At 37.1% G+C, this 18,405-nt stretch overlaps 1 protein-coding gene across 4 annotated transcripts in view; it reads right to left on the bottom strand.

The window, feature by feature from the left end:
* Positions 1–493: 493 nt before the first annotated feature.
* Positions 494–18,405, bottom strand: part of NXPH1 (neurexophilin 1) — a 165,816-nt gene continuing 147,904 nt past the window's right edge. For all 4 annotated transcript variants that reach the window (XM_080386764.1, XM_080386765.1, XM_080386766.1 and 1 more), the window contains one exon: positions 494–18,352. In XM_080386764.1, coding sequence (XP_080242890.1) covers positions 17,591–18,352 — 762 coding nt within the window. In that variant the 3' untranslated portion in view covers positions 494–17,590. The remainder of the gene's footprint in view (positions 18,353–18,405) is intronic.

Below are 18,405 nucleotides of genomic sequence, written 5' to 3'. Positions count from 1 at the left end.
GTGAATTATATGTCATTCACAAACGAGGTGATCCCAGCTTCTGTAATAGTCCATCTTCAAGGCCTCAAGGCTGGAGCTAGTGCTCCAAGCAGCTAATCAGTAGGGAAAGTTGCAGCACTGCTTTGGTTGCTTTGAAACCGCCAGTTGCAAGAGACTATACACATAACTGAATTGGACACCTGGGAGGCTAGGCTGTAGTTATAGCTGCGAAACCAGCAGCAGTGCCAATACGATGAATCTAAGCACCAATCTGTTGTTTGGGGACTCTGAATTATTTTGAAAGGCCTAGAAAATGACTGTCAAGGAGACTTAGGGCTACAGCTATAGCTTGTGATGGGCTGTTTCACAGAGGTACTATCTCAGGTCCAGAGGTAGTCACATCAGTTCAGGTCCACTCCAGTAAGTATATTTACCCTCTCAGAACTGGATGGTTGCTTGGAATAAGAAGCCTGCTGAGATTGGTATAGCTGCTGAATGGGAGAAACTTCAAAGCTCCTGTGTCTCTCAGTGACTTATGAAAGCTGGACTTCAAGTTCCCAAGTAGTTTTAGAGTGGCATTTCACTTCTCTTTCTCAATTTCTAGAACAAAAATAATGAGTATTCCACTAGTAAGGAGTGGGTGGCAATGGAGGAGTTAAATATGGAACATTCAGGGCTTATGTTCCCATGAGACATCTGTCTCACAGCAAGACTGTAAGTCTCTCGCTTCCCCAAACAAAACCAGAAGCATCTTATTAAAGCAACATTGTTGAAAAAAGTTTTCCCATTAGTGTCTAACATTACCCTCTAATACTTGCATATGTTCCTCCTGTTTGTAGTAAAACTCAGATGCTGAACTCCAGTAACAAATTTTTAAGTTTTAAAATATTTAATGAAAGAATAGTCCAAAATTTTTCTAACTTACAGTAAAAACAGTTTTGCCTACCTGCTTTCCATTTAGAAAATCTGACATATTTTAAACTAGCCTTGTGGTAACACTAAATGTCCCATATTTATTTAGTGGTGTTAAATAAAATTCACCACTCAGCAGGGCCAGCTACAAAACATAAGGCTTACTGACATGTTTTTTCTTCCTAAAATCAGACTTGTAATTCAATTATGTACTCATAGGGGGAGAAAATAGTGCATGTTCCAGCCAGCAGCCCCCATTGTCCACATGTGCATTCTCAGATCAAACAGATCTAATAATTCCTTGTTAAAGTCATCATTTCCCATTAGATGAGCAACTGTGGCTGGTAAAAGGTAATGGTTACAGTGTGTTACACAATTAACACAGTGTGAAATGAACTGAAATATGTTTTCTAAAGATGATTTTAAACAGAAATGGAGTATTTAGGCTCTGTGTTTCAAAAATACAGATCCAAATGTAGACTGTGCTGAATGTTTTCACAAAACTGACAATGTGCTCACTCACACCAGCTCTTCTACCACACATTAAAATTAGTACGTTGTCAAAAGCCTATCAGATATTCTTTAGGGCTATGAAAGAGAAAGCTTGCATTAGATGAAAATCACTTGAAGTTGTCCAGATATACATAAATGATGGAAATGTTTTCAGGCTTTGTAATGGTTTCTGCCACAAAATGTACTAAAAAATCAGATAATCGCAAGGACTAAAATGGATAATAGACAGCAAGTTTAGTGTAAGTAGAATGAATTCAGAAAATTACATTGCTCTGAAGAAAAAAAAACAAAACAAAACCCTAGCAAAACCATGAGTGAACAGTTTACTGTGTTTTCTACATGATATGTGCCAAATTACCCCAGTATAACTCCCTCCAGTAGTCAGTGAACCACACTATCCAGCAGGTCATCAATACAGAAGTTGCTTATCAATGCATGCAGCTTCTGTCTGTCAATAAAGAGAGCGGCCTGGTAGCAGATATCTGATCTGAAAAAAAAAATTAAATAAATCTATAAGTCCTTTCATGTAGTAGAGTATTTTTTACTAGCTGTAAGGTAAATGCAATTCCATGGAATTTAAGGCAATTAGACCTTTTAATATCTTACCTGGCAATGACACCTTGCTGGAAGTTGATAGAAGGAGCTCTGGAAGATAATGTTGCAAGTTCTGTTCTTCAAGTGCATAAATCCTTAAGGTCAACTTTTTAAGATTTATGGTCACTCTCCCATGGGTAGGTGGTGACTGTTACATGCCAGGTCCAAGCCAGAGTAGTCAAAGCCAGGTGAGACTCTAGAGCCATTTAGACAGCCCTGTATGTGACTGCATCCCTGGTAATAATCTTTTCTTTGGTATAAACCAGTCTGACCAGTTCAGAGCACTGGGAAGGGTCAAGTACTGTGGCGTATGATGCACGGACTCCAGGAGCAGATCGAAGGTATGAAGACACTCGAAGAGACCTCCAAGACACTTTATTAAAATCAAGCAAGTCTTCTGTACCTTTACAGGGGGCTGACATGTCAACCTGTAACTATGCTCAGTAATTTTCCACTCTTAGCTTTTTTTTTATTACAGACACAGCAACTTAGCAACTCTCTTTATCTACAAGGCCACAAGCTCTGAAGACTACTCCGTATCTTAAAGTTTCTCTTCTTGCTTCCATGGCTTCCTTTCAACAAGCATAACTGTGACTCTCTCCCAAGGTCAGTTTTCGCTCACTGACGCTGTTGAGCTAGCTCGAGACATACCCACAAAGTACAAGTGACAACCTCTGACCATTTAGACAATTCCTGAGGTGCTGTTGTGCTCAACAAGACAAATATGCAACCCTGAGGTGGCCTTTAGGAGTCTTTGGTGGCAAGAAGCCCCATGTTAGCCAGGTGCAAAGATATGACTAAGCACCTCAGAAAAGGATTTCAGAAGATTGCCATATAGTGTGGTAGAGAGAATCAGGCTGAATCTGGAACACGGGCAGCAGTGCTCTGCAGTGTCCCTTACTATAACAAAATTAAGTTCAGCTTCCAGTCAGGATGAGATCTGGACATTTAGTAATTAAGTTACACAGAAAAATAAAAAGTGACAGATGTGTCTTCCTCTTGGGACAGGAAGACCTGTCAGGTGAAGGGGTACAGAAAATAGATATGGGAACAAAAAGACACTCAAAACCAAGTGTCTACAACTATATAATGGAGCACAGAACAGAAATCTCTGTAGCTACTGGGATAGGACAGCAAGTTTTGTTATCTAATTTTCTATGTTGCTCTCATGCTGGATTTCTTTTTCACAATTATTCTATTGCTCTTCTCTTGAGTATTGCTTACTGTATACCCTATGCTTGTCCTTGAGGCTTTCATTTTACAAGCCTACTAGGTATCAGTTATTTGATACAACCAGTTCAGAGCATACTTATGAGATACACATTTGTCCTAGCCCTAGGGTGCAGCAGCACTTAAATAGTTTTAGGATACTAGGTATTTTTTCTGTATCTCCTTTTCCTCCCTAAACTTCCTTTTTGTTACCCATAATACACACCTTCAAGTTCCTGTCTCAGTTTAGCTAGTTTTTGGGACAGGGACTGTCTGTGTTTGTGGCTGCACAATGGCTGAGGTCACAGATCCCAATACACAAATAGTAAGTAATAAAAAGTAACATAACTAAATAATCACATCACAAATGTCAAAAAGCAATAGTTTAATTCCTCTTTTTGCAATGGTCTGAAGGGAGACAGAACCTTTTGTAGGACTGTTTCTATTGCAGTATGAATATTGCATTCTTTATGTTCCTTAGAAGTGGAATGAAGAGGTGCTTAGTTTTAAAGACAAAGACAAGCCACAAAGTAATATATCTGCTGACTAGATCTTGCCTCTCAACAACAGAGAAAGGAAAGACTGATTTGGCTATCCGGTCCATCTCATTGGAAAAATTCAGTAATGTTAGGCTATGCATCTTTATGGAGCCTGTGATGTCCTTGGGTTGTGGTAGTATTCACCAAAATCCTGACAGAAAATCCGGTGACTCCAATGTGGATCTTGTCACAGATTTCAGTAGGCTTGAAGTTAGGTATCACATGACCAGTCAGACATGTATCTGAGACTGCTCCAAAACTGAGTACTTTGAAACATGTCAGTGTTTTTATTTAAGCAAAGAATAACAGGAAATACAGACCAAAACCAGACCTAGTGTGAATACTTAGAACCCTTGAATCCCTCAGACAATAAATTTGACCTTGTAACTACAACCTCTGTGAAAATGATGCAATGTAACTTACATGAACAGCGAAATGCTAGAGCATGATATCTCATTCCATATTTGAAAATACACACAAAAGAAAATATCAGCTCTTAATTCAAACATCCTGTACCCATTTGCAGATGATATCTAGTTAGGTTACCTCAAATGATTGGCAGACAGACAGAGTTTACAGTCAAATCTTTTATAACCAGCAACTGATTTTCAGTCTACAGACCTTCCAAACTACTCTGTGATTCAGATTGTCTGTACATGATTTTTTAATACACTAAGGGCATTTGATAGTTCAAACTTACGGAGAAAAGAGTGGCAATAATAGTGTTCTTCAATAGCTCTTTTCAGAAACTTCAAAACAATGACCTGTAATTGTAGATGAAGAAATGTTGTTGTCTCTCAGCAGAATGGCTTTTCTTCAAGTGGAATATGTGCAATAAAGGCCCTTACGTAACTGTCTAGAGTAGTGGTGAAGGGGACAGAGGGAAGCGTGAGGATCTTCAAACAGGGCATGGAGAAACAGCCATGGGTAGGAAAAAGAGGCAGACCTATCTTCCTTCCCTGAACAGCAGGGAACAGCATGAGTGAGAAGAGACTGGATGCAAAATCTGATGTGGTACAATACAAAAGAACTGCTTGGCAGTTGTTGTCTCTTTCCAGCAGCATAGTCATTGGAAAGGTGAGGTTCCACACTGTCCCCTATATGTTGGTTAACAGGGCTAATGAAAACAGAAATATAAATAATTGAAGAGCAGAAGGACCCATTTCTGACTGAATTTCTGCAGGAAATGGGTCAAGTTATGCTGGTCAGTTTGTGAGGCAACTGAGAATAATTGGTATTTTGGTTCTGATAGTGAAAGACACTGCAAATCAACTCTGAGTGTATTGACTAATAAGTGGACAAGTAAACAGAGAGAGACACTGCCCTCTATTGCAATGTAAATAGTTTTTCTTCTGTTTAATTAATCTGTAGAATCATAGAACTATAGAATTATTTAAGTTGGAAGTTCACAGAAGGACAAATGAACCTTGAAGACCATCACCCATCAAGCTTGTCCTTGTGACACTGAACCCAAAATTTCACAAAATTCTTGCTTGGCTTATGACTGGCCAAACAGTAATCTTGAGTAACCAGACCCCTGTACTCAAAAGTCTTAAGGCCAAAATTGCCTTTGTTCAGCTGTTGTCTATCAGGAGAGGGTGTAAAATCTACACCTCTCACAATTTTTAACAATAAAACTCCAGGACACTTGAAAGGTCCTACTCTGCTTAAGTACTGACCACAATGAACATCTGAATACATAACATATGCCTAAGCTTGAGACATTTCTGTTCTTGAATCCCTGGAGGTGTTCAGTTTGGTCAGCTTTTTCAGAGCACGTAGAAGGGAAAAGAAGAGGAATACTAGACTTAGAAAATGCAGCTACAATGGGTATGTTGACAGAGTAGAAAACTGAATGCACTTCTGTTTTATAGGCATGTGTTGTAACCCAATGGTTCTCATAGGAATGGTGAGGATGAACCCTGTATATTTTAAAAGTGAAATCTTTGTTCAGTTCTTTGAAGGAAAGAAAGGACTGAGGGTTGATTCAACTTAAACTGCAGTTGTCGTTAGATGTGTTTCAGAGAAAAAGATAAGACTGAGGGTTTGGAGACAACAGGTCAGGAGAAGAAACAGAAAACTTCTATTTCCAGCAATGTGCAGAAACAAAACCAGTGTTAAATGAAATCACTTCCTTTGTTCCAGATCAGGCTCCACAAATTCGTTCACATATTTCTTTACAGCCAGGCTGGAACTGACTTCACTTACCCCTGTGAACTTACCTCCCTTCAGCCCAAAAGCTGTGCAACTGTATCACATCAGTGATATTCTCACATTTAAATCCATCTGTCGTCATTTCAACTGGGATAGGGTTAATTTTTTTCTCAGTAGCTAGCACAATGATGTGTTTGGGATTTAGTATGAGAATAATGTTGATAACACACTGATGTTTCCAGTTGTTGTTGTTAAGTAATGCTTGCTCCAGTTCAAGGACTTTCCAAGTTTGCCATGCTCTGCCAGCGAGCAGGTGCACAAGAAGCTGGGAGGGAGCAGGGCCAGGACAGCCGACCCGAACTGGCCAAAGGGATATTCCATACCATAGAGCGGCACGCTCAGTGTATAAACTGGGGGAAGAAGAAGGAAGTGAGGGACGTTCAGAGTTATGGCATTTGTAACTGTTGGGCATGATGGAGCCCTGCTCTCCTGGAGACAGCTGAACACCTGCCTGCTGTGCAGGAATTCCTTGTTTTGTTTTGCTTGTGTGCATGGGTTTTGCTTTACCTATGGAACTATCTTTATCTCAACGTACAAGTTTTATCACTTTTACTCTTCCAATTCTCTCCCCAGTCCCATCGAGGGGGAGTGAGCAAGCAGCTGCGTGGGGCTTCATAGCCAGCTGGTGTTAAACCACGACACCATCACAGAGGTTTATTGGATCAGGAGAGTGTGTTAATGCAACTGTATGGCTTCCTCCTCATATCCATTCTGATCAGAGCACTGGCAAAGTCTGTCTCTGTCTGCAAGTAACCAAGTAGACCTGCACCTTTGTTTTCACATGAAGCTACTCCACATCATGATAGCCACATTGGAACCAGAGGTAAACAGAGAGCTGACAGCTAATAGTAAAGCAGTGTAAGAAATATTTGTAGGTGAGTTTTGTCTTTCAAATATTTTTTGGAATATTTAGCAATTAGCTAAAATTTTATAAAGAAGGATCAAATTCAGTTTAAAACTAAATTAACAAGATTTATTGGTGATGAAAATGAAATAAAATTTATAAAGATTTAAATCCTTGTTTTGATGAGAAGATAGTAATAACATGTAATACAACCTTGCATAGCTTCTCTTAGGCATGTGGTGCCCGCTAAAATGTCGGATCCTCTCTTAGAGTTATAAAAAAGCCATTTCACCAAACAGGAACCTCTGATCCAGACAAAGATTGTATTTGTGACACATGCGTGCTAACAGGCCAGAGGCAATGGCTACTTCTAATCCATTAGGAACTGTCAGCATAAATCCCAAAGTAACTACAGACATCCTGCTCTGGAGAATTATTTCACTCATTAATATAAAAAGGAATTAGGCCTATCTTAATTGTCACTAGTTCCAAGAGAAACACTTTTCTGGTTTGACTTTACACACAAAAATCTACTTAAGGTTTAAAGTTTATGACCTTCTTTCCTCCCAAAAGCAGATAAATCACAAAAGTAACTCATTCCATCAACACATTAAAGTTATTTCTTCTGGTGAATAATCTGGTGAGTCTTCTGTTTAGTCCCCAGTTAATAATTTCTTTAAACTTCTGTGATTTTAGTCTAAAAACTGTAACTGTAAAAATACCAACTTGGTTATTCTGGCAATGTTAAGACCCCACATGTGCCATCTTGCAATGATTTACAATATCATTAAAGAATACGAAAAGCTGATGTTGTAACTTTGAAAGGAATAAGAGGAGGAGATACATTACTGAATACCAAAATCATCTCGATAAATAGGGTGAATGGTCTGAAATCTGTAACAGGAAATTCAATAGAGACAAGTGCAGAGTACTACACTTGGGGCTGGTCTACACAGGTAGGTCAGTACAGCAAACTAAAGCATTAATTTACAGTACACTTGCTGCTGCATACTAACTTTTCATGCTGACACTCTTGCTAAGCAGTAAGTATAGCTCTGTGTGATGTCGTCTGCTCCATATGTTGCACAGAGCCACATTAGTGCGGTATCCACAGGGGTAGCTGGCATAGAAAAGCTAGCGTGCTGTAAAGTTGTACCCTATCTTACTGCAATTTACCAGTTTAAGTACTCCCTTAGGTAGAAAAAATCAAATGCACAAAGAGAAAATGGGCAATTACAGGTTAGACAGCATCACTGTATAAGCAAGTTGTAGCCAGCATAACCAACATAGTCAGTGATAAATAATGAAAAATACCTATGGTATTGGTATTACCTACAACACTGTTACTGGTATATAGAAATAAACAGAAGACAATTATTCACATTCTGGTTTGCTTGCTGTTGGTGAGACATCAGCCAGAATAGTCTGTTTTCTTTGGGGTTCCACACTTGAAAGGGTAGGCAAGTTTTAGAGTAGTCATAGGAATGCAGTCAAACATGCTATGAGAACTGAGACTGCTTAGTCTAGAAAAAACATGGCTGATGGCTGAGTCTGGTAACAACCTTCAAAAATGTAAAAGAATGCTATAAAATAACCTCCTGTTTAATTTTTTGGTCCAAGAGGATTTGGAAGGAAATAATCAGTCAGTTTGCAATGGCGATTTTCAGTACTAGCAGTTCGAAAGCATTGAGGTATACCACCCTGAGGGGTACAAGAGCAGGTCAACAATGGGAGCAAGGAGAAATAGCTTTATTACTTTCATTTCTAACATCAAGAGATGCCAGTTGCAGGAGCAAGAGTGAAGTGAGAAAGAGAAAGAAACTGAGACACTTCAAGAGCAAATTCCCTTGGGGAAAGGGCGTAAGAACATATGGCTTGTGAAAAAGTGGCCGAGTTTTGGGCCAGATTACCTTAAGAAAGCATGGAATCAAGCACACTGAAGACTCCTAAAAAAAATAAAATCATAGTACAGACAAACATCTTTAAGTGTGATCTAAACATTCTTGAACCTTCTTCTGGTCACAATTCTGGTCTCAGAATTAGATAGCTTTGCAACTCCCTTTCGTTTATCTCTTTAAAACTATAGCAGTCACGCTAAAATGTAGACCTTCTAGTGGCCTGTACTTGGCTCAAATACATTGTTTGCAATTAGCTGTGGGGCAGCAACATCTATTGGTTGAAGTCTGAGAGCGGATTACTGGGTCTTTATTTTCATGTCTGCTCTTTTACCATCCAGTTTTCAGAGTCTTATTTAACTTATCTTCCTTGTCTTCTCTATATGTAAAAACAAATTATAATGTCATACTTATCATTGAAAAGAGTAATGAATAAACATGATGTTTAAAATTTTATATAAAATTATGCTTATTTATATGTGTCATTTTATTATTCATTTGCATTCATTTACTTAATTGGTGTTCTATGTACCCATCTATAATTTGCATTATCGAACAGGTTCTATACTGAATTTACAGCTTGCATGCTATAATGGGCTGAACACATCTTATATAAGAAAACAGCTAACATAAAAAAAGAAGTCTTTGAGCTGACCACATTCCTCTTCCACAAAGACAGAATATGGAAAAGATCTAAAACTAGGAGATGAAAAATCAGTACCTCTTAGGGAAAGGGTGGACAGTAAATGGAAAGTATGGTAACTGGATAAACTAAAAGTTCTGGAAATTTACAAATACAGAATCTGAAAGGGGAAATTATGATAATAGAAAGAAATTGCCTTCTCTTGGCAACTAGCCATTAGATGTTCTAAGTCATAGAAGAGTAGCAAAGGGAACACAATGTAAAGCCTTTTTTAAAAAAATAATAGCTGGGGGAGAATAAAGGGAAGCCGAGGGAACAGAATAAGCCTACAGACTGGGAACTATATATGAGCCTGCTGCCTAGAAATATAGAAGAACTAGCAGGGAACAAACGGAAATGTGTGTATTTACTAGCAATGGTGTGAAATTCTATTATTGATTTGTTCTACCACCAAGCAAATCACTTTGCCTTTTAGTGATATTTAGACACAGGCAACAACTTCCCTTACATCAGTTCCCAGCCTTATGAATAAAGCACTTACTTATTTTTTTATGGATTACTTAAATCTTTACCTGAGGATTAATTGCAGGCACCACTACCACTTGTTACTTAGTATTTCTCAATGAGTTAATGCAATCATCTCATTAGTTCAAGTTTAGTAAACTATGTAATCATATACCTCATCTGCTCCTATGTGTACAACACATTCGTGTGGAGCACTACTCACCTGTGATTTGAAACAGGAAAACTTACTTCAAACAAAAAGCAGAGTAAGAAAAAACACATCAAACAGGGAAGGAGGCAAACCAGAAATCAATCAGAAAAGAACAATTAATTATTTCATTTCATGACATCACAGCAGTAGGCGTAAGTAATTTGCTAATGAAGTTCACAGGTGATTCTTATATCTGTAAGGTTAGAAGTGTATTAATAATGGGCCTAAAGAGGTAGAGTTACAGAAAATAGTGTTGTAGGAAAGCAGCTACTAAGTTATCTGAAGACTGCTACTTCAAAACTCAAAGAGTAAATGAGAAAGAACACTGGAAAGCAGTATAATTAAGGCTTGCCATTTCTATAAGAATTAATAGAAGAAATTTTTTTGCAGTTTGAGACCTGAGAGAGACCATTGTAACTATGAACGTAGACGAATTGCATCAGAGAAAGGCGATGAGACCCTTTATCATTGGGATTCCATCTAAAATACTGTATTTATTTCTAGTGTTTAACTGTAATAGAGACTGAGGAAATGAGAGCTGTTCTGAAAAGACCAGGTAATACCTGTGCAATTAGCAAAATTATCTAAATAGAGAAACTTTGTAAGAGTCTCATGAATAAATGAAAGAGATGCTTTTACCTCAATATGAGAAAAAACTTTCTTTCAGGGATCTAAATTCAGTAAGAGTATAGTCTGCCAGGAAAAAAAGTAGAAACTTGCTTGACACTTGCAGAACAATGACAGGAAATGTTTGAGGAAAATAATAGTTCATTGGGAAAGGGAGATATTACTTAATAACATGTTTCTCACTGTAATAGTTTTGATTAAAGAAATGATGGCAAATAAATTAACCTCTGATATGCAAAGGAGATACTATCATCCCATAATATGGGATGGTACTGGAAAATACCAGTGAGCTCTTGAGAACAACACAGTCTAATATTTGTGTTCAATACCCAATAGAGATTATTACTCCTGATTTCCAAATGGTTTCAGTTAATTTACTGAATCTCATCATCTAAAAGTTGACATAATTGTTCTTAAGTTATGGAAGGTTCATTTAGGAATCTCCTTGATAAAGTCTTATTGACACACAAGCTTTGTTGCTGCTTACTGCCCACATTATTAACCGGGCATGATCTACAGGTCAGTAGCAAAATAAAACCAGTGCACTTAATATCACATGCCTATATATCAGTTTGTTTCATACAGTTTATGAGTGAACTCCACACGTGGAGGACTAAAATGAGTAACTGCTAGGCAAATGCCTTTCCTATATCTTTAGATTTAAACAAAAAAAAAAAAAAAAACCCAAAACAAAACAAACCAAATAAAAACCCAAAAAAACCCAACCAACTAAAACTGTCACAAATGCAAGATCATCATGGTCCCTGCCAGTCAAGATCTATTATTTCTGTTTTGTTCACCATCAGTAATAACAGTTCTGGATTCTAAATGCAGCCAGTTGAATGGAGTCCAGATTGTATGCCACTGGAGGGAGTATGTTGCAATTGTTGAAACTTCCTTACAAAAAAATTCCAGCTTTATTCTCAAGACCTCCCCAGTTTATGATTAAACAAAATACTCTACTTCCACACAAGAAATTCAAAGATGCTTCATAAATATGATGTCATAAATTTCACCACAACTATAGCTATTAGATACTGTAAGAATGAATTAATATGACTTTTTATTCATGCTCCATAAGTGACCTCATTTTTCCTCAGGTTACCTGTTTCTAAGTAGGCTTTTGCATCTCATTTTAGATTTGCTGTGGCCTAGATTGGGAACTGAAGGTCTCATGTTATTTATGCCTTTGCCAACTCTGATTTTATGTATTTGCTGTGATGAACAGATCTGTAAGTACACTGGTCTTCTCCCAGGAACTCGGTAGCCCCTCAATAAAGTACTGGAAGTATCTGATTTACTTTTTGAAATGGCTAATTTCTATATCTTTACTGACGTGTATGAATTATTTCAACTTTATAAAAAATCTTTGGTCTCTAATTTGCTGTTAACTAGAGGCAGTTCATTTCACAGACCACTAAAGCCTTCCCTCACAGCAATACCTCTACCTGCTACATGGCTGAGGTACACTTTGAACTAGAAATAAATTCCATATATGCTCTATCTTCTCAAACCCTATCTATCACAGTGGGGCTATAGCTCTCTCAGATTAAAGTTCAAGTGAACCACTGCTTTGCTCCTGATCTAAAGCACGTACGAAAACTTACATTTGTTTCTTTACCCAAATGCAAACTAAGATAAAGGATTTAAAATTATGTACCTCCTGCACAGGACATCAGTCCAAACTCAAGCAGAGACCCACCAGCTGTGCCCTTCAAACAGAATAAAAATATTGTATAGACATATTCCAATGAGAAAATAAACTGTACAAAACAAAGTGATCTCCTTGTTAGTTTGGGTAACAATAGTACTTTAACTAATTAGCAGGCAATATAGAAAACAATGAAAATATTTTATTTTTAGCCATAGGATGCATCAATCCTTTTGGAGGGATTGTGCTACATGTATTCAATCATATTGTCAGATGTGGACTACCCAAGGAAACAACATTCTTATAGTTCTGCAATTTATTGTATCTTTAAAAATGACATTTTAATTTTAATCAGTGCTCCTTTCACAAACAGCAAAAAATGTTAACCTTATCCACAGATACTTTCTCAAATTTCTCTAGAGAACTAATTAATCTGTAGATCTGAGCATAATTTCAGTAAGATAATTCCCATTCTTAAAAACAAAAAAAAAAAACCAACCAAAACCAAAGAATAAAAAAACAAATATTAGGCAATAGTCTGTGATTCCACTGTCAAAAGGTTTTTGAAAATAGTATTCATACTCATACATTAAAGTGGTAACACGGTAACTCATCAAAAGACATTAGTATAAATGATAATCAAGGATTCCATTTTTTAATACATCCAAAAAATGTATCAGTTGCTTTACTTCTCATGAATTCCAGATGAGTACAGTGGAATCAGAAGTTTTGCAAAGGGTCAGGAATGCTTGTATTTCATTGATGTATATTTGAGTATTTAAAAATAGTACTTTTTGAGAACTGCTTATTTTTAAAATCTAATTTCATTTACAATATGCCTCAAATTCATAAATACATGATTTACAAGAACTATGCGGCACACTGTTTCACTCTTTTGAAAATTGGGAGTTCTTGGCATCAAAACTATTTCTGAATAGGTGTTTTATACACTTCTGTATTATGCAGCTTCTAGCACAAGAGATCCTTGATGCAGCCATTTGATGTCTCTGGCAATGTTAGACACACAGTTAAGTGCAGATCACTAGAGACAAAATTCACTTCCATTCCTCGATGCAGTCAGATACAATTTGACCACCTCTGTCACAGAAGGACATAGAGGACCCATGTGATGCCAAGACTGCAGTTCAGTGTCTTCTGGTGAAGAGTAAGTCTTCAGCTCAGATGCCTAAGCTTTAAGTTGGTTTTGCTGTAAAAGTAGCAGATATTTTGTAATCCCTGTTTTCCTCCACAATTCGTTAACACATCATTTTCAGAGTGGTTTATGATATTCCTACAGGATTCAGGATGCATGAGGCTATAATGATTTAATCACAGTAAAACTCCCTTCTGACTAAACCCCTTGACCTACTTAAATCTCTAGACTAACATGCACCAGAACACTACAAAACTTCCATTGTGCTCTTCTATAAATAGAGTTTGAATACTTCTTAGTTTGTTGTAAATTAATACAGTATTTTGAATACAGAAAAAAAAACCCAAATTTGAATAGTTTCTGACATTATACTTTTTAAGTAAGGGAAACTTTGAAAGACAAGATCTTTGTAAAGATGAATTTATTAGTTTGTTTGCTATCCATGCAAACTTGGGGAAGGGACAAAGCAATAAAATCTTGAGAGACTTCCTGAGGGAAGAAAGTATATTTTCTATCCCATGCTGAAGTACTTTGATAAAAGTAACAAGTGAAAGGCTTTCAGCTTTCCATCACTGTTTAGAACTTTGATCAGTGATTTTTGCAATGTAAAACCACCTGATTCCTATATCCTGGATTCCTTTTCTCAAAAGCACAGAAGCCAGTACGTAAGTTCTATCACTGACCCATCCAAGGCAAGTTTAATATATTGATCGTTGCTCAAGCACATGATCCCTGTACTTTTGCAACAGGAATAATTGGTTTCATTCAAATATCCCTATTTGTGACTTCTCTATGTAGTGAAAATTAGACACAAAGCATGCTTTAAGTATCTTTTTTTAAAAAAGTGAACAAAAAGGTCTCTTCTTTTCTTAAAAATAAAGAACTCAACCTTTTTTAATTCTAAAAATATACCTTTGGACATATACACCTTTATTATGTCTAGAATTAGTAAGTTATAGTGAGGCAATATTTGCCTGTCCTAGCACTCCATTAAGGCATTGTTCATGTGCAAGACCCAGATACCCATATGTATATTGTTTAACTGAATTAACACATTCATGTTCATGAAATTCTTTTTTCAAATGGTAAAACAAAAAAAAAAAATTAACAAAGTTAGCAAACACGAAATATATCCCAAAGAGATTGAATGAAATGCAATGAACTAGTACCTATGTAACACATTATGTATTTTGATATTACATCACTGTTTCACAACCAGATCACCAAAAGAACTCTTCCAAGTTCAAACTCAAGAATGCTTATGAAGAATAGCAAGGTTCTCAAAGCCTTAAGACCAAAAAATTATGTGACTGACTGTGACAGAGGCAGATAAAGTACCAACTACCACAATTAAAAGGATCAAAACATTGCACGATGAATAATTCCTTTTTGTATTGATGTTACTTGAAAAATAGATAAATATATACATATGAACAGAATGTATATACTTCCATATATGGAAAGCTTAAAAAAGAATAAAATAATGAAACCATACCAATAATAGTATTGCACATCCATTTTTCAGAAATATAAACTAGAACACAAAGCATGTAATGCTCAGTTGTAATACAGATCGCTAAGATTGCTAATCATATTTAACACTGGAATTCTACATACTATTAAATGGAAATCTGTATTGAACTCAATAGCAGAATTCCCACTGACTTTAAGAGAGTCAAGATTTTACTCTTGGTCATAGCACAAATTACTGTATGGTTTATATTCAGAACAATTACTTTCCATAGAGCACAAATAAGGAAACACTACCAGTACAATCACAATCCCTGTCAAAGAAAAAACAAAAAAATAGTATCTCAGCATATTCCTGAATGAGATCAGAATCTGGACTGTATGGCTGTATGGCTTGGAAAATTTCTTTCTCCAAATCTACACAGGGTCCAGGGTCACAAGTTTGTTCTGGGAAATGTCATATATAATGAAGAAATTCCCACAAGTGTATCTGTTTGAAGAAGCCAAAGCAATAATAATATGGAAGTCTCCTCTCCTACTTGTACATCAGTGGGAAAATATTTACTTGTCAATAATGTTATCCATTTGCTTTGTTTCATTCTCATTTAGGTTCTGCATATTTCAGTGAGAGGTCCACAACTGGAAGTTGTATCAAACTTCTTAATTTCTTGAAACATTACTGGAGTGTTTATTAGGACTTTAGAGGAGCTGTTCATGGTGCTGTGCATGTGTGGAAGCTGACCCATATCTGTATTCACAGCTTTGACACGACAGCACAGAACCTGGGGCTGAGGGTGGAAGGGGGAAGAAAGCATTGCCACAAATGATAATATGATAATTTTGAAAGATATGAGATGAAATACTGAGCTCTTCTTTGGGCAGCCTTCTTTTAGGTGTGGACTTGCTACAGTTGCTGGTTATCTGGATGCTTGGGGTAAAGTATGTCACTATACACAAAAAAGTAAATATATAAAAGCTATGAGCTTTTTGTTTACAGGAAGAAAATTCCCTTGTACCATAAAAAGGGATCTCTTCATTCCATAAAGAGAGATCAGTGCCTCAGAGGAGGCTAGAATTAAGGCAAAGACAGGCCTGTGCTCACAGAGAGAGGCTCCATGTTTCCCCACTTTTAAATGATAATGATTCATTTTAAACAAAGCCCTACTCCTATAATTTCTTATCCTGGTGGGGAATTCCACTCAAGCTAGCAAGACCCTTCAGTAATAAGATCTGCTTGCTAGGAATAGGGCCTGAGAAATTTTTATGCGTTCTACATATATGTCTATAGGTATTTGCACACACACGCACACAGGTGTACATATACACACACAAACATGCACACACACAGATTTATAAATATATGTATATATATGTACATACACAAAGAGACAATATTGAAAACCATGTCAGACTTGGAGTGTTATCGGCTTGTCAGAACCATTTAAACTACTATCTACGCAGTACATATTGAAACTCAACTTTAAGATTTTTTATTTTTATGTACAGTTCATTTTGTTTCTCTGGAAATAAAATATCTAAATACAGACAGACTGTAATGTTGTATATGTATAGCTTTCAACAATACTTTAGCTGAATAAATGCTTTGTACATAGTTCTGTCTTTTAATGGAGTTTACAGCTACATTGATAAAATGGATTCCTCATTTCCTTGATTGTTTTTAACCAATAACAAGCAGAGAGACAATTACAAGTTAATATTAATAAGCAGCTCAAATAACACTGGTTAAATTATGTACAATACAAACCATTCATACAAATGATGACTAGGATATTGAATTTCTTACAATATTTTGTAATAAAGATAAGACAGCCACTTATAACTTACATGTTCTCCGCCAGACATTTTCCTTCTTAGACATCAGTTGGAGAGTTTTTAAGTATCTTAGGTGGCCTAAACTCACCAGGTTTAAATAATCAGAGCTTAAAGAGTCAGAGAAACATGAAACCAGAATGTCTGCCCATCTTTACTAGGAACAGGCTCGCTCCATGGAAAAAGAGCCACCTAACACCACCTCAAATGTGCCTATTGTGTGCTGGAAAAAAGTCATGATGCTTTGCTGTGATCATATAATAAGGAATACTGAACTCTAGTCACACATTTTTCCCATTTTAACAAGTATTTACTCCTACAGTATTATTTACCAGTACAGCTACTCCAAGCAGTAGAATGCATGAGGGGGGATTATTGATTGGTGTGTACACAAAGGACTTTCAAAGTGATTTCCATAACAGTCTGTGTTAGAAACCATTCTCTGTTTAGTTAATCCATTTTGCTTGATGATAGGCTATCCTGAAACCTTAGGTATCAGACAATGAAAGCTCTCTTTAACAGGAATCTCAATAGATGTGAGCTGAGAAGAGTGTGTGTCTCTGTGTATGTGCATGGTTTTATTTCAAATCCGTAGTGATTTACAGCTAGATTGATACATGGAGCTGACTGGGCAAAAATTACATTAGATTGTTTTCCACTAACAGATTTGCAGCCGTTTGACATCAGCAGCAGCAGGTAGACACATTCCAGGCAATAGATGTGGCCTTCCTCCTTGAGGTTACAGCCCTGTCATACAACCTCTTTTATTCCCCAGGCTTCAGTCTCAGACACGTGTTGGTCCTCACCCTGATGGGAAGTAGGGTGTGTCACTGTGGTAGTTGTAATCGGGACACACCTTCTGTACTAGTTTATAATCTGTACTATAAAAGGAAATGTAAATACAGATTACTTTAAAGGGCTTGGAGCAGAGCCATGACACGTGGCTCTGGGTCTGCTCCTGATAACAGGTTTTTGAAGGGTCATAGTTGCAGAGTGTGTTCTTGGTAGCCTTGTCAACCTTTTCGTACTCAATTCGACAGTTAAAGGACTTGGAATCTTTGGCATCAATCACCGTCTGTTGTGCCAAGTCAAATTCCACTATTTTTGTAGGGGGCACTAGGCTCACAGATACATTCCCTTGACCAGTGGAGTTATGCCTGAAGTAAACACTAAACGTCCCATTGCCATGGTCAACGATTTTCCCTGTTATTAACAGATTTAGCTTCACAGTCTTGATGTTGGAATGAAAATCGCCCCAGCCAAACATTTTCTTAAATTTCCCAGTCTTGACGATGGGCCGTCTCTTTGCTCTGGGCCGAGGCTCTTGCAGGTCTGTGGAGTTCCTCAGCCAGTCCCAGAGATCTTGCTCAGAATAAGTTTCTGGGGCATCGTATCGCAGGTCCAAGTCTGTATCATTTTCCTTTCCACGAAAAGTCTGTGACAGCAGTCGGCTGATGGACAAGTCTTTGCTACTTTCTGTCCATATGTGCTTTAGTGTGGATTTGGAGCTTCCTGATTTTAGAAGTTCTGTTTTTCCTCCATTTGTTAAATTTGCACACGTAACCTGAAAAAGAAAGAAGGGGGGAAAAAAGGAAGGATATATTGAGATATGTAATA

The sequence above is a fragment of the Falco punctatus genome (assembly GCF_963210335.1).
Source record: "Falco punctatus genome assembly, chromosome: 4".
NCBI classification, from domain to species: Eukaryota; Metazoa; Chordata; class Aves; order Falconiformes; family Falconidae; genus Falco; species Falco punctatus.
The sequence above is the reverse complement of the archived record's forward strand: the minus strand, read 5'-3'. Positions and strand labels throughout refer to the sequence as shown.